Source organism: Furipterus horrens, unplaced genomic scaffold, assembly GCF_987537825.1.
Source record: "Furipterus horrens unplaced genomic scaffold, mFurHor1.1.pri manual_scaffold_6, whole genome shotgun sequence".
NCBI classification, from domain to species: Eukaryota; Metazoa; Chordata; class Mammalia; order Chiroptera; family Furipteridae; genus Furipterus; species Furipterus horrens.
Window position 1 is genome coordinate 155,390,905 of NW_028327176.1, and position 16,395 is coordinate 155,407,299.

Genomic DNA, 16,395 nt, shown 5'->3' on the forward strand with positions numbered 1-16,395 from the left:
AGGGCAGGTGGCTTCCTGGTGCTGGATCGGTGGCCAGGGCCTAGGGGTGGTCACAGGGTACTGTTGAGGAGGTGGCAGAAAGATGGATCTGGGTGGCTGGCTGGGATGGGGGTGAAGTGCCCGGGTTCCATTCAAGCAGTGTTGAAGCAGAACACCACAGGGACTCTCGGGGGAGATTGTCAGTAGTTAAGTTTTTGTAGCATCAAAAGCTATATGCAGATTTTCCACTGAGTTGGGGGTTTGTGTCCCCTGCTCAAGGATCAACTGTATTGAGAATGTAGAAGAAGCGGTCAGTTTTAATGTCTGAAATACAAGTTGCCTTTATAGTTTCTACTTAGCATTTTTATGTGTTAGTATAAAGTATTGGCTAACTGCTTAAATATCGATCATATATAAGATTCCTCTAACTTTTCATGTAGGTACACATTACAAAAGATGAAAGTCCTCTGTGCTTCATCTGTTTTTACCTCAAGGCACTTCTTCACATTGCTTTTTTAGTCTAGAAAATCGTGAAAAAAGGTTTCGGCACCAGACTACAGTGTTCCGTTTGGACTTTCAGTAATAACTTTTACATTTCCCTGCTCCATTTTTTACAGTGGAACTGGACTGGTGCCAGTAACCACATGGGCGTCTCGGGCATTCATCAGTCAGTGGTCAAACTATACAGGTTGCGCATGTCAGAAGGAGTCTTCTCTCATGTACCAAATATCTTGCAGCAGTATTTATGGTTAAAAATAATAATGATATTTATAGAAACAATGTGAACTTTGTTTCATTTTTGTTTAGGAAGATAGACTCTCCTGTTGAATTGATTCTGTGGTTTCAGACAAGAGGTTCTGTTTTTTCTCAATGCTAAAATTAGGCAGTACTTAAGATGTAATTACTTTAAAAGAGGGTTCATTTTGATGAGCAAAAGGTGTTTGAAAATGCACTCTCAGCCAATGTTGGGTTGCTGGGCTTGGGAGATGCCAAAAAATTAAGCCCAACAAAATCGGTGTCATAGGCAGTTGGAATTAAGTATTTCAGCTTAGTTTTATTGCCCCTCGTTGTAAAGCAGTTTTGAAATGTTTTTCACAATTACTTTCCTCAAAGAAAACTGATTCTTGGGAGTACTAAAAACTACAGTTATCTTAGGTAAGACGTCGTTTGCTGGCTCCTTGAGTTGTGAGGTTAATTTCTTCTTTTCTTTCTCTTTCTTTATTTTAAATCACCTATAAGTTAGACTCTATTGGTTCTAATGAGAACCCAGGATAATTGGAGAGTGAAGTAAGGATCCATCTGTTGCATCTGTGCAGTAGTTCAACTTATCCTTTCCAGTGTTTACACTGGTGTGAAATTTTAAGATCCACCTTTTTTCCTAAGGAAACCACGATTGTTCAGATTGGTTATCTATGTGCTATCATAGGGTTCGAAGATTTTTACTGTTAAATTATTTATTTTAAAAAAGATTTATTTATTTTTAGAGAGAGGGGAAGGGAGGGAGAAAGAGAGGGAGAGAAACATCAATATATGGTTGCCTCTTGCATACCCCCAACTAGGCACCTGGCCTGCTACCCAGGCATGTGCCCTGACTGGGAACAGGCAACCCTTTGGTTTGGAGGCTGGCACTCAATCCACTGAGCCACTGTTAAATTTTAAAAAAAAATTTTTTAATTTATTGATTTTTAGAAAGGAGACAGACAGACAGATGTTGATTTGTTGTTCCATTTATTTGTGCTTTCATTGGTTAATTCTCGTATGTGCCCTGACTGGGGATTGATCCTGCAACCTTGGTGTACGGGGGTCAACGCTCTAACCACCTGAGCTGCCTGGCACATTAAAATTTTTAGACTTTTGTGACTTGCATAGAATTCTATATAAAATTCAAATTAATAAATGGTATTTGAGTATCTGCTGTGGGAATTTGGGGCCTTTTAAAATACAATTTCACTTCTCCTTTTTACATTTCACATTGCAAGTTTTCGGTTAAGTTGGATCACTTCCAATGCCTCTTTTCTTGAGGAAGAAATGTGTGGCAGTATTTATTCTACTAAATTGCCATAAAATGATAAATCCTGTGCCTACAAAAGTTGGGTTGAGCTCGCAGCATTAGGGCACTTACATAACAGATCCTTCTTTGTGTGCTTACACCTTTTTTCTTGCTGGTGAAGCCACTGAAGTTGGGTTTAGTGATTGCTAGTTTTAGAAAAGATAAATCTGTGTTGCTTGGCAATGACTACTTTGATGTATAACTTTTCCAATGTACTTTTGAACCTGGAGAGTCAGATGAGAGAATGCTACACTTTAGCCATAGAAATACTGAAAGGATTTAGTCATTCAGCAAGTATTTGCCAGGTACTTCTGTGTTTGAGGGGATATCAGGGTGGAGGTGAAGAGGGGAGGAATACAACATAAATATGACATAGTTTCCAGCCTCAGGGAGCTATAAAATTTGGTTGGAGAAATGACTGAGCATGAATCTTTGTGAGAACAATTAAGTGCTGAACAGGGACAAATGCATGCAGTAGAATCGCAGGTGGGAAGAGATCTGTAAGGGTTTCATGGGCATAGAATACTCAGCTAGGAGGGGAGAATGAACTGGATCTCAGATTATTTCATGCCAAAAAGGGAGAGGAAAAAATCAGTGCAAGGAGGGCAAATGCACAGGAAGAGGAGTGAGCAGCAAAACGGAGTGGCTGCCAGGTCAAGGAGAACTTCTTAGAAAAATTTCAGAAATTCATTTAATGACATTCTCTTTCATTTCTTCCTTTCCTTCCTCAGTAAAATCCTCACCATTGGTACTTTAGATTTTTGCCTCTTTGCAAAAGCATTCAATTCTTCCTTTATCACCTGTACTTTGGGACAGTGATATATCATCCATATTTATAGAGAGGACTAAAATTTACCAGGGCAAGGATAATGTCCCTGAACTTACCTGAATATCTTTATCTCCAATACCAAATGGAAAGAAGTCACAGAGAATGCTATGCTGGAAAGAAAAAAGGCAAAAAATAGATCCTTTTAGGAGATGGGAAGCACACCAGCATCCTAAGGCCTGCTGTGGCATACTCATTGCTGTGGCTATTCAGAGAATGGTTCAGATCTAGGCAAACAGGAGATGGAAGGGCTAAGGACAGCTCACTCAGACACACACAGGAAGAATATCATGTGAAGGTAAAGGCAGAGACTGAGTGAAGCATCTATAAGCACGGTAGTAGTACATTGTACCTCCAAGTGGATTGTCTTGGTACCCAAAGATTTTTTATTGCTTTGATTCGTGTAATTATATTTATGTAGCTATATAATTATATGTACAATTATCTCTGAGTTTTTAAAGGTTGACATCTTGAAACATTAGTTAATCTATTTAATAATCTCTGAGGGTTTACTAAGTGTTAGGCACTCCTTCGGGTGATAGGGATATAGCAGAAAGCTAAATGCCCTCATGGAGCTGACAGTCTAGATGGGAGAGCCAGGAACATAAAGAGGAGTAAATTATATAATAGATTAGGTTATAAGTACAATGAAGAAAAACAGAAACCCAGGAGGGAGTTAGGGAATGGTGGTGGTTGTGTACCTTAAGGGTATAATTTAAATCAGATGGTCATGGACAGCCTCACTGAGAAAGTGTCATTTGAGCAAATACTTAAATGGGGTGAGGGAGCCAGCCACATGGATACCTGCGGGGACACGCACACAGGCCCTCAAGAGGGAGGACTCCTCACATGTACAAGAATAGCAAGGAGGCCTCATGGCGAGAACCGGAAAAGACAGGGTAGAAGTGTAGGACGCAAGGGCAGAGCGTTAACAGGGCTGGACCATGTAGAGCCTTGAGAGCTATTGTCAGCGCTTTGGTTCTTACTTTGAATGAGATGGGGAGCCTCGTAGGGTTTTAAACAAAGCAGTGACATAATCTGCATTATGATTGGACAGGATGGCCCTGGCCCCATTGTTGAGAATGATCAATGGGAGGTGAGGGTGAAGACAGAGAAGCTAGTTTGGAGGCTCTTACAGCAATTCAGCCAAGACGTGGGGTGGCTTAGGCTGTTACAGGGGTGGCAAAAGTGGCTGGATTCTGGGTGTATTTTGAGGATGGAGTCAACAGGATTTGCTGATGGTTTGGATATGGAGACAGAGGGGGGAAGGAAAGGAGAGAGAATTTGGGCCTGAATTGCTGGCAGGTTACCAGTAACTGGAATGGGGAAGTCTGAGAAGGCAGTGCCTGCATCTTTGGGTTAATCACATCTGTTTCATTGTTTTACAAACCAAACCCGTGGTATTCTGGCATTTGATTATGATTCATAAGAGGATGTTTAGAAAGTACTCAGATTTTGATGCCAACGAACTGGTTTGTGAAACAACAATGACAAAAAAAAAAGTATATACAAAAATGTTTGAGTATGTGAAAGGCAGCAAAAAAAGTAAATTTATCATTGGTGAGTATTTGAAGATTGGAAAAAATGGAAGAATGCTTGAAAATAAGGATTAAAAAAGAGCTTCACATCTAGTGTTAAAAGTATCCTTCCATATGTACGCATACAATAAATAAAATTTTTATTTTAAATTAAGTACACTGGAAATGTAGGTTTAATGCCAGCAAATTACCTTCCCATGAAATTCTTTAAAGCCTTTTGCCTAACATCTATGTATTTCATTTTTAGGCAATATCTAAAGCTTTTAAGCAATTTGTAAATCCAATATATACTGCTGTGTACTTCGTTCCAAAACTAACATCCTTGGACAGAATCCCTTTTTCTGGGTGTAAGTCAGAAAACAGTAACGAAAGTTGAGTAAAGAGAAGGATTTGGTGAAAAGCATCACATTTTTTATTCTAATGGGACAAAGTGTTATGGCAAGACTCATAATTCTAACAGGAATTTAGATGATTGGGCTAAAATTGAAGGTTGGTCTTCCTAAGACCACTTTTGGGCTAAGTGAGTCACTAGAAGGACTCAGAAAAAGCTGTTATAATCAGGGTTTGATACAGCCAAAGGATGGAGATGAAAATCAGCAGAGGGACAAGGTGCATAGACCGAACAAAGTCCAGGAGAAACCAAGCACAGGCTTCCAGGTGTCCTGCCTGGTGGAGCTGTACTTCCAGCAACAATATGTGACAACATGTGCAAAGTGTGGCCAGCCAGGGAAACCCACCCCAGCCTGGGTGTCCAGGGCTTTTATTGGGATTCAGTCATATAGACAGACTCTAACCTCCCAGAGCAAAGCTGGCAGTTTATCATATATCACATTTAGTATAAATTCTCTGATCACACTGGTACCACATGGCTCAAGGCCTCAGGCATACAAAAAAAACCTCTTACAGGCAGAATATTACAAGGGCTCTGTGCTCATCTACCCTGAGCTAGACAAAGGCCAGTACTGAAGACAGGTCTTTCTTAGAAAGGTCTGGTGTTTGAGTAATAGGCCTGCTGAGTTAACCCTTTTCTGCCTAGCATGGTACAACCTTGAACATGGTGTTAGTGCTTTGTAGAGTCATTATTATTAGGCGTAGACTTACAGGACCTGATCCCGGAGGAGATGATATAAGGACATACCCAAAATATGCACAGTTTTAGCTAACTTCATAAATGAGTGAACCAGAGTAGATTACATATGAGAAGTTAAACATATTTTGTGGTACTTTGCCTAAAAATCTATCATTGATGACTCATCCCAAAGAAGTTTGCAGATACTGGTCTAGAAGAACAGGAATAGGTGATATTGACTGGAATCAGGAAGGAGGTAGAAAAAGGAAAGGTATCCTGAAAGTTGATGTTAAGGTTGAGGAACTAGCTCACGTGACTATGCATAGAGTCTGAGAAGTCCTGGTGTAAGTTCCAATCCACAGGCAGGGAGAAGACTGATTGATATTCCAGCTCAGGGGGGCAGGCGGTTGGGCAATAAGTGTGGGCTCAGGGAGAGGAAGGGGGAGAAAGAGAATGTTTTTTCTGTGTAAGCATATATGTACATGTATATAGTATGGTATGTCAGTAAGCTTTATCTCTATATAAATTTTGTTGATGAAGTGATAGTATTAAATTTGAGGACTTCTTTTCCCCTCAGATGTGTTCAGTTACTTGAAATATGTACCTTGAAAGTTCTGTGCAGTTGAGCAGGAAGAAGGAGACACCTCTTGGCATCAAATACTTTGTATTTGTCAAAATACTTGCTATTTTTAGTGTCTTGAGAGTCCGCAAGGTTATGAATACACAGTATACAGTGTCTAGTTTTTATGAGCACTTCCTCCTGGTGTGTGGCACTTCCTTTGGGTTGGAACGACCTTGGCCTTCTCCTTGAGAAGGCGACGATGCTTCCACACGCCTTTATTGAACACTGTAAATCCTTGGCACCCTTTCTTTGCTTGAAGTGTAGCAGCTCATTTAAGATCACAGAAACCCTGTGAAGAAGGGATTATTATTTCATCTATTTTACAGAGGAGAAAACAGGGACATAGCTAAGGATGCGGTGGCACTGGGATTCAAACCCTGGAAGTCTGGCTCCAGCTTGTGCCCTCAACCACTAATCATGTTGGTTAACTAGTATTTCGAAGGAACATTTACCATAAAGTAGTAAGTGTTTTATAGGTCTTATTTCATTTACTCTCCCAACCAATCTATGAGAGAAATACCATTTTTATCCTCACTTTAAACTAGGGTTAGCTTGTCTGAAGTGATAGGGTGGTGAAGAGAGCCACTCTGCCGCCTGTGCGGGTCCTCTCAACCACCTCACTGGTCTGCCCTCGTGACTCCATGGCAGGAAGAAAGTTTTTACTTTACTTTTCTTGAGCATTTCATGGTTTAGTTTAACGTTATTTGAAACTTTATGTTGCTATATTTAGCTATTGGGTTCATTATCTCTATTCATCTTCTTTTCTCTGCTTTATTTTTTTGGCCAGTAGTGCCAGAAAAGTGTGTATGCTTAAAGTCATTGCTGAAAAAGCTGTAGGTGGTTTCTCAGACCCTCCCTTCCAGAAAACCTAGGGTTATTTACTGTTCAGAAAAAAATTGAAAACAAAGACTGTTAATTTTCTTTTGGAGTTGGGCACAGTAATTTAAATAAATTTCTTTGGATGAAGGGAGAAATTCCTATTTAACTTTTAATGTCAGACAGAGTAATACAAATGCTGCAGTTAAAAAAAAAAAAAACCCTCAGAAACACCAGTTTCTTTTTTTGTTTGTTTGTTTTTTGTTTTTTGTTTTTGTATCTTATAGTACTTAGGACAGAACATAGTTTTTCTTGTTCACTTTATATCCTCATGCCTAGCGCAGTTCCTGGATTTTAGAGCTGCTCAGGACATACCTGAATTAATTAATATATACAAGAAATTCTTACCCCCAACATGTATAGGGAATTGATTCTGAAAAACAGTGCATTGGAAAACTTAATACATATGCATAAAGTACTACTTTTTAAAAAATTGAGAATTTCAAAAAGAAATACACTTAAGTTATTCAACATTATTCTGAAAATAATTTCAAAATAAAAAATTCTGAAAACAACATTGTATTCCAACATCATCATTAAGAAAATTAATTAAAAGTGTAATAAAGAAGTACCAATTCAATGTTCAATTGTTACACGGCTAGATAAACTAGAATTTACTTACAGCATAACTTAGAGAGTCTAACCATTTCATTCTCTTTTAGCCTTTTTAAAGCAAAATTCAGTGCTCCAGTTGCTGCATCAGTGCCTTTGCAGGCTCCCACCTCTGTCCTGCTTTCTCTTTGCCTCCATGAAAATTATGCAAATTTAACTTCCTTTCTACATTTTATAAGACAACCACTCTCAAAAGCTGGATCTTTATGGTTCTTAGTTTCATAATAATGTGCACCAGGCAAAAACTCTACTATTTAATTAATGCCTTCAGTTAGATAGCCACTAAATTACTCATTCAAGTAGTGTCTGGTGAGTGGGAGATGGAACCTTCAGACTTAACACCAGAAAATATGTATAGCCATTTTAAACATAATTTAGATTAATTATTGTTTTCATAAAAGGAAGTTATACAAATATTGTTGATGTAGGAAAGAAGTGAGCTTCAGCTATATCATGTGAAGATGTGGTATATGCAGGGACTTTCCTGGAGACAACATAGAAATGTTCTTTGCACAGAGCTGCACTTAACGTACAAACCTAACCTAAAGTTTCTTCAGTGTTGAGTGTGGAGGTTGTGAACACCATTATTATACACAGTGTGGTTTTGCTGTGTGGGTTCAGGGTTATAATTACTCCCTCAGTAGTTTGTGTAAATTCTGGGGGGTTTCATATGGTATAATTTCATATTGTGGATTTTTGTTTGGAAATGACTTTTTAGGGAGATATATTTCACGTCACCCTTAAATAAAGAAACAATAAGCCCTCAGTAAAAGGAACTTTCATTTTGATTAAGAGCCCTTGGTTTTTAAAATTTTCTTTTTTGGCTGAGTCTGCAGACTTTACACATCAGGGAGTATAATTTTAGGGAATGATTGTGTAGTACCCAAACCATATGTTTTCTTAGGATTTGAGATTAAAAAAAAAAAAAAAGTTAGATTTATTTAACTACAAAAATTTACCAAGAACACATAAGGTTTATTTTGCTATTTAAGAAAAATTATTTTTCAAAAAATGATTCTAAATGTACATTTAATAAAATTGAAATAGAAAAGTAAGGGTAACTTTAAAAATGTGTACATTTCATAAATTAAAATATGTGGAAACAGTGAGGGTAGTATGTATGAGACCACGGTGAGATGTTTCTCAAGTATTTGGAAATAGGTTTTCTCTGAGAGTTAAATCCTAGACTACATGAGAGAAGGAAATGTGCAGCTCTGTTATGGTATATTAGTGCTCTCAGGCCACCAGAGTTTGCCTAAAACCATACTGGAGGTCTAAAGAGGGAGGGAACTAGGCTTTCAATGGAAGTACGAACAAGGAAGAGTCATAGACGCTAACTTCTGCAGTGTCTACACATTTTCCAGGGGAAAGGGTATGACGGGGCATTCAGTTGTCTGTTCTGCTGGTTGTTTTAGGCCTTTATTGATATAGGTGTATCCAGTCTTAGTGTGGGAGGTATTTGACTCTCCTAATCATGTAACTAACTACTGGGCTCATCCATTGGGTTGGGCAGACTGGAACAGCTACTGTTGGGTGAGCGTGAGCTAAAATATTTTATGGGTAGGTTAATCTAATCTTCCATGTCTAAAACTTCTTCCCCTTTATAAAAAAATTTACAAATATTTATTGAGCTCTTCATATTAGGCTCTATGATAAGTACATTACATAGTATTTAATCTCCCCATGAGGTTGGGGCCATTTTATGAATGAGAGAAGGGAGGCTTTGAGACCAGAAGTGAGTTGATCAACTCTAGTAGAGAGCACAGCCGGGGTTATATATTCATGTCTGCCCAACGTGAGAGACGTTATGTTAATCATAACACTGTCCTCCTTAGACTTGACACATATTATAAAAGGGGTTTTAATCCATCTAAATTTCGGATATGTTTTACTTTCTACAGGGTGATTTCTCTCTTCCATTCTTATACATTCTATATTATTTTAAAAATTTAATTATTTTTAAATTTTTTATATATTTTCTAAAGCCAGAAGAATTGAAAGAACTTTTGTACTGCCATGCATTTCATGTTTAAACAATCCTAGACCACTTGGGAATCCACTTCATTTTGGAAACTTGATGGATTAATCTAGTTTTGAGTTCTTTTCACTTTCATACCCTTTCTGTGCTTTCCTTGTGTAAGGATGGCAGAAATGTTGTTGAATTGTTAAAAATTTGGTCACAAGAAAGAACCTTGGTTTAAGATTTAGGAAATTCAAGCTCTAGTTCTGCCTCTGAAGTTTACTCTTAAGATACTGTTAAAGTAACAGTATACAGTAACCTCAGTACTGTTTTTGCCACATTAACTTATTGTAAGTAAAAGAGCAAATTTGTGAAAAGCATTTCACACAGATTTTCTCTGTGTCAGAAATCATAATAACTGCAGTGGTCAGTTGGAACCAGACCTAAAGCAAAATAATTTTTAGACTTGTTGTTGTAAAAGGATCTGCTTAAGATCATTAGAATTTGGACATCTTGTTAAGCACTTTTTATGTCCTTTGGCTTGGCCTAAGCAAAATGCCAAACCAGGACTACTGCAGATATATGTAGGGCATATAGGCAGAGAGATGGTCAAATTGCTACCTGAATTGTCTTATAGAGACAGGTTAATTTTTAAAGGACTATATTATATTCACTAATTGAATGCAAATTTAGGAATGTTTTGCTCTCTGAGCTGTGTAAAGGGAGACAAAAAGAATGGAAAAGAAACCTGGATTAGGAAAGCCAGCGTAGGGGAAATGAGGCCTAATGGAGTCTCTCGGAAACATCCTGAGAATTGACTTATGGGTAAACTTATTAGAATCAGCTGTGGAGGGTAGCTTGTGATTTTGCCATATTGAAAATGCCATGCTTTTGAGCTGGGCCAACTGCAACTTAAAGATTTAAGTGAGTTGGCACTGCTGGGTCTGTAACACAATGAACAAGGTGGAAAATGGCCTGAGAGATCATCCACTGACATCTGAAAGTGCCGAATGATTTGTCCTGGGGGGGAGGGTGTTGGTGGTGGTGTTGTGTGTGTGTGTTTTGTGGTAAGGGGGGTTGGTCATTCTGGTAAACTCATTGGCCTTTAACAGCCATTATTTCACTCAGCATTCTCTCCATCTCCCAAAGTTTAGTCATTCAGGCACCACCTTTAACAAATTTTGCCTTACCCATTTACTTTTTTAAAAAGCCTTTAAAATTAAATGCATTTGAAACAGGAACTTTATATATCTGTTGAAATCTCAGGTTTGTTGTGCTAGTTACAGTTTTTCCTAATGTATATTGAAATAAGTACTGTACTAGTCTAACACTTGTCCCTCTGTTGTTCACCTAAAATTACCTTGAGAAAAGCTCCTTTCATCTAATTTTAGCTCTTTTCTTTACAGAGTGGGTCCATAGAATGCCAGGGTGGAGGTTAAAAAAGAAACACAAAGACTGGAAATATGGGCCTTTTGGTATTATTTTCTAGACAGATTTAAGATGATAGATGGGAATTAGGTTTCCCTGTAGGTTATTCACCTAAAGCAAGTTTGAGTTAGACTTTAGTTAAGTTTAATTCCTTTCCTCCTTCCTTCCTTCCTTCCTTCCTTCCTTCCTTCCTTCCTTCCTTCCTTCCTTCCTTCCTTCCTTCCTTCCTTCCTTTTTGAAAAACGACTACAAACGTTTTAGGCTACAGGGGTTTCCAGGCCTTGTGAGCGTTTCTCTCCATTAGTTTCCTAGCAGACGTTTTTTTCTGAAAAATTCTAAACTTGTGTTGGCTTCAAATAAGAGGGAATAAGGTTTCTCCTTGCTCACTTTAGCGATGATATCTACTCTGCCAGCTCCTAAGCCCAGAAGTTAGTTCGGTTCAGCCAGAGTTTATGAACCGCCTTTTCTGTGTCAGGCACAGTGCTAAACCCTGTGGTGCAAAGAGAAAGTTATGATCCTGCCTTCTGTGAGGCACAGCATATAATAAACAGCCGAAACAACCCAAGGTAGTACAGCCAGACACAGGGAAAAGTAACCCTTTGGGTAGACCAACAAAGGCTGTAGTAGCTGGGAGAGCGCTGGGAGTTGGGCATGTGGGGTGTGACATAAGGGAGGCAACACACAATTTGTGCCGCCGTGAAGGCTGTGGGTTTTTCTCCCCGGGCAGTCTTTGCCGATCATTCTGCAGAATTTCTGTGGGTTCTGCACTGGCCCACATGCTGTTCCAACAAGAATTAATGTTTTGCATGTGTGGTAACTCACAGCCTCGCTGCCCTGACACCCTCACATGAATTTGAAGTAATGACCAGGGAGCCTTCAATAACAGTTGGCATATTGAGATGGCAGCATTCCCAAAACAACACCTTAATGAGGTTCTGTGCTTCAGGAGCAACTCTTCTTGTTTAAATAGACCCAGGCACGTCCTACCTAACGGGAAGCAATGTGGCAGAAGTGGCTGGGCTCCTAGTATGAGTCCCAGATTGTGAGGGACTCCGTGGAGCAACCCTGACTTCTCAGTGACTCTGTACCTGGGTAGGGGGATGTTATGCATCAGAAAAGAGAAAAATATATAACAAATCAGCCTTAAGCACCTTTAAGGAATGTTTGTACAGAATCTGAAATCAAGAATTTCTAGTCTCCTCATAGCTTTTTACCTGTAACCCAAGTCACCCCCTACCCACCTAGAACGTGAGCTGAGCTGCACATTAAAAAACCAGGTCCTGGCCAGGTAGCTCAGTTAGTTAGATTCTAACCATTACAACCTCTAACAATTAGAGAGTTGTCCCAATACGCCAAAGTTGAAGGTTTGCTTCCCAAGAATCAACCAATGAATGCGCAAATAAATGGAACAACAAACTGATGTTTCTGTCTGTCTCTCTGTCTCTTTCTCTCTGTCTCTGTGTCTCTTTCTCTCTGTCTCTGTCTCTCTTTCTCTCTGTCTCTGTCTCTCTTTCTCTGTCTCCCAAAATAAAAAATAAAAAAACAAAACAAAACTAGTGGAGAGATCTTTAACTTCCAGCCCATCCTCACTCTGGGTACCTAAAATCCCCACAGAGTTAATTGTATGGATAGCTGCGTTCAATCTTACACTTTTGGAAATTTAATACATACAGGCTTAAAAAAAATTGTTGGCACAATTATTCTCTGAAAAGAGCAAGAAACAAACCTGGGGCTGAGAGGCGGCAGTGAGGACTGAACATTACTTCAGATCCAGCTACATCTTTGTGTTGCCAGAGACCACACCCCTTCTCAGACACAACCACCACAGATTATTTCTTTTGGCCAGGCCTCTGACCTTGAAGGATCCAGCCAGCTGCCTTGAAGCTTTGGGTGCTAGACATAATATAGGCAGAGTCCAAGCGCTATTTCTATTTTAAATATTTTATTTAGCATGGCTATATGGATCTTTTTTATTCACTACAAATTCTCCTCTTGAAGTAAATCTAAAATGCTTTGCAAAACAACTGCCATTGATTTCTTATACTGTATGTATAATCTAAAGCACATTCAGAAATATAAAGAATACTAGAATTTATGGCAGCATCCACAAGTGATGCCACATTGCCTTTCTCTTGGAGATTCAGCAAGTTGAGAATCTGGATTGATTTCTAATGTAAGTTAAAGCCTTCATTTTCTTTCTGAATGTGATGAGGCAGTTTTTCCTTGGAAAAAATAGTTTGTGTTTAGCTGAAGAGGCTGATTTTTCTCCATCAGCTTCTCCCCTTAATAATTGAAAACTACTGTTCATTATTTACATAAAAGCTGTCTTTTTCTGGTCTGCTTTCTATAACCTTTTCCCCTGTGAAGAATTTTAAGAATTCCCTGACTTTCCTCTGGGGGATTTTATGCGCACTTTATCCCAGATGTGAGACATAGACGACTAGGCTGAGGTTTTTTTTTTTTTTTTTTTTTTTAATGTTCCTACATTTGAAAAATGTTCTTTTAACCCGTGAGCAAAGCTGCCACTGAAAAAGAGGACTTTTAAGAAAGTTAAGTAGTTAAGAAAATATGTGAGCATGGTTTACATGTCTGACTTACTGAATGACACCAAAATCCCATATACACAATGAAAAAGTAGACAGTAGTTTCAAATAATAAGGGGGAAATGCACACGTGTTATTTTAATCTTCTAATGCTGAGCTTTTATTTCCTGAATGAAGGCATGTCAGTTTCCAGTCCCAGCAAGCCCATGCCTGGTCTTTCCCTGCACACTTGCTGATGGCAGCCTAGGGAATTCCCAGGCCTGTCAGATATTTACCTAGTTTTGTCTTCTCTGTCCCCACCTTCTGCTGACACAAAGAGGACATTAAGCCTTACTCACAGTATTTTGTCTGCTTACATTCCTATAGCTGTATTGATCCTAATCCCTGTTTAGGAAGCAGGGAGCTATTGGAGTGAAGGAGGCTACATTAAGAAAGATAGGATTTTCTATCTTTGCCTAATGTCCATTCATATTCCCAGACCACATTTCACCACCAGCTTTTGGTTATTGTGGTTTTCATATTAGTGGCTAAAAAATAACCTTAAAACCTGAACTTCTTATGTGAGAAATATGAGAAGAATGCCTACTTACACAAGAATTGGGTTGGCCAAAAAGTTCATTTGTTTTTTTCTGTAAGATGGCTCTAGTAGTGCTTAGTTGTCTTTAACTTCATTCGAAAGAATTTTGTTAGATTGTATTATGACAGCTGTCATATCAGCGTGCATTTAAAAAATCGTACCAAAATTGGTGAATTTTTCTGTAGCCATTTTAATATTGAAGATGGAAGAAAATAAACAACATTTTCAGCATATTATGCTTTATTATTTCAAGAAAGGTAAAAACACAACTGAAATGCCAAAAAAGATTTGTGCAGTGTATGGAAAAGATTTTGTGACTGATTGAATGTGCCAAAAGTGATTAGCAAAGTTTTATGCTGGAGATTTCTCACTGGACAATGGATGCTCCATGGTCAGGTAGACCAGTTGAAGTTGATAACGATCAAATTGAGACATTAACTGAGAACTATCAATTTTATACCAGGTGGGAGATAGCCGACATACTCAAAATACCAGAATCAATAAAGTTATTGGTGAAAATGAAAATACATGTCTTTTATTTTGCAAAAAAAAAACCAACAAAACATATGGACTTTTTGGCCAACCCAATATTATACTGTTTCTCCAAGTCCAAAGTTCTGTTTTCCACAATGAATACATGCATCATGTATCATGACTAATTAATTATAAATTATTAGGTTTCAATAAATATTTTTCTAGTTTAAATCTTGTTGTGGGTGGGAGGAGGTACAAGAAGGTATAGAGGGGTATAAATGGTAATGGAAGGAGACTTGGGGTGGTGAACACACAAGACAATATACAGATGGTGTATTATAGAATTGTACACCTGAAATCGATATACTTTTATTAACCAATGTCACCCCAATACATTCAGTAGAAAATAAAGCATATACATGGTTTAAAAAGAAAAAAAATTAAATTCATATGCTTTATTTTTCAATATGAGTGTTAGACCTTTTCCTAGTGAAGTTGCTATCTACCATGTTTCTACTTTATAATGTTTCCTTGGTTAACATATCTCTTTTTTTTTTTTTCCTCCTATAGTATCCTTCAAAGATGGTTTGGCTGCCTTGGAGATTTGGAGATCTGATGCCACGATGAGGACTCACACACGGGGGGCTCCCAGTGTGTTTTTCATATCTTTGTTCTGCTTTGTGTCAGCCTACAGCAGTGACGAAAACCCAGAAGTCATGATTCCCTTCACCAATGCCAACTATGACAGCCACCCAATGCTGTACTTTTCCAGGGCGGAGGTGACAGAGCTCCAGCTCAGGGCCACCAGCTCGCACGCACACATTGCTGCCCGGCTCACTGAGGCCGTACATACCATGCTGTCTAGCCCCTTGGAGTACCTGCCTCCTTGGGATCCCAAGGACTACAGTGCCCGCTGGAATGAAATCTACGGCAACAATTTGGGTGCCTTGGCGATGTACTGTGTGCTGTATCCTGAGAACATTGAAGCCCGAGACATGGCCAAAGACTACATGGAGAGGATGGCAGCTCAGCCTAGTTGGTAGATTTTTGTCTTTTTCTTCTTACTGTATTAACTCTGCAATTTAAAGAAATGAATTTATATTCAGATGAAATCTCAAGAGACCAGATTTTCCCATACCTGCGTGTATGTGTGTGTGTGTGAAGGGAGGAGTTACTTGTTATTTCTGTTACCAGGGGCTTCTCATAGTTTCAAAAGACTTTAAACATGGTAAACGTCCGTGTTTAAAGTTAGACGGAAAATATTTAGATACAGCCTAACCAAAGAAAAAATAATTTGTTGAATTGAGTAAACAGTACCATTTTTATTGTTGAGAATTTTTTTCATCTTTTTTAAAAAGTATCAATATACGTGCATATTACTGTCATTTGGCCTTAGGTTCTGATCGACTCCCCCCTAAGTGGTTAAAACCTTTATTCAGCAAGACATTTCAGCCAATTAAAATTCATTTGCATGATAAAATTTATTTTTATGATAATTGGAGCTAAAAGTAAATATGATGGAATTAACTTGCAGTTTATGAACAAGATTTTATTTAATTGCTAACAAATTATCCAAACCTGTAGGAAAACCAGTATTGTAGTATAATTGTGTGAGGAATCTTATTATGTAATAATTTACATTCAGAAATTCAGATTTGAGGACAAACTTCATGTCTCTTTTTGACTGGTTTAACTATATTTTGTTTGTTTATAATTAATGTATCTACTTGCTTCCAAAAAGATATGGATGAATTGATTAAATTAGAGATTCAGTGGGTATTCCCTCCCTCCAGTTGTCCCTCCCCACTTAGTCCATGCCCATTGGTTGTGCACATAATTCT

At 38.4% G+C, this 16,395-nt stretch overlaps 1 protein-coding gene across 1 annotated transcript in view; it reads left to right on the forward strand.

Annotated features, from left to right (window-relative positions):
* Nucleotides 1-16,395, forward strand: part of DSE (dermatan sulfate epimerase) — a 64,845-nt gene that overhangs the window by 7,198 nt on the left and 41,252 nt on the right. The window contains exon 2 of the mRNA XM_090280598.1: nt 15,125-15,593. Within this exon, the coding sequence (XP_090136724.1) occupies nt 15,178-15,593 (416 nt within the window). The 5' untranslated portion in view covers nt 15,125-15,177. The remainder of the gene's footprint in view (nt 1-15,124; nt 15,594-16,395) is intronic.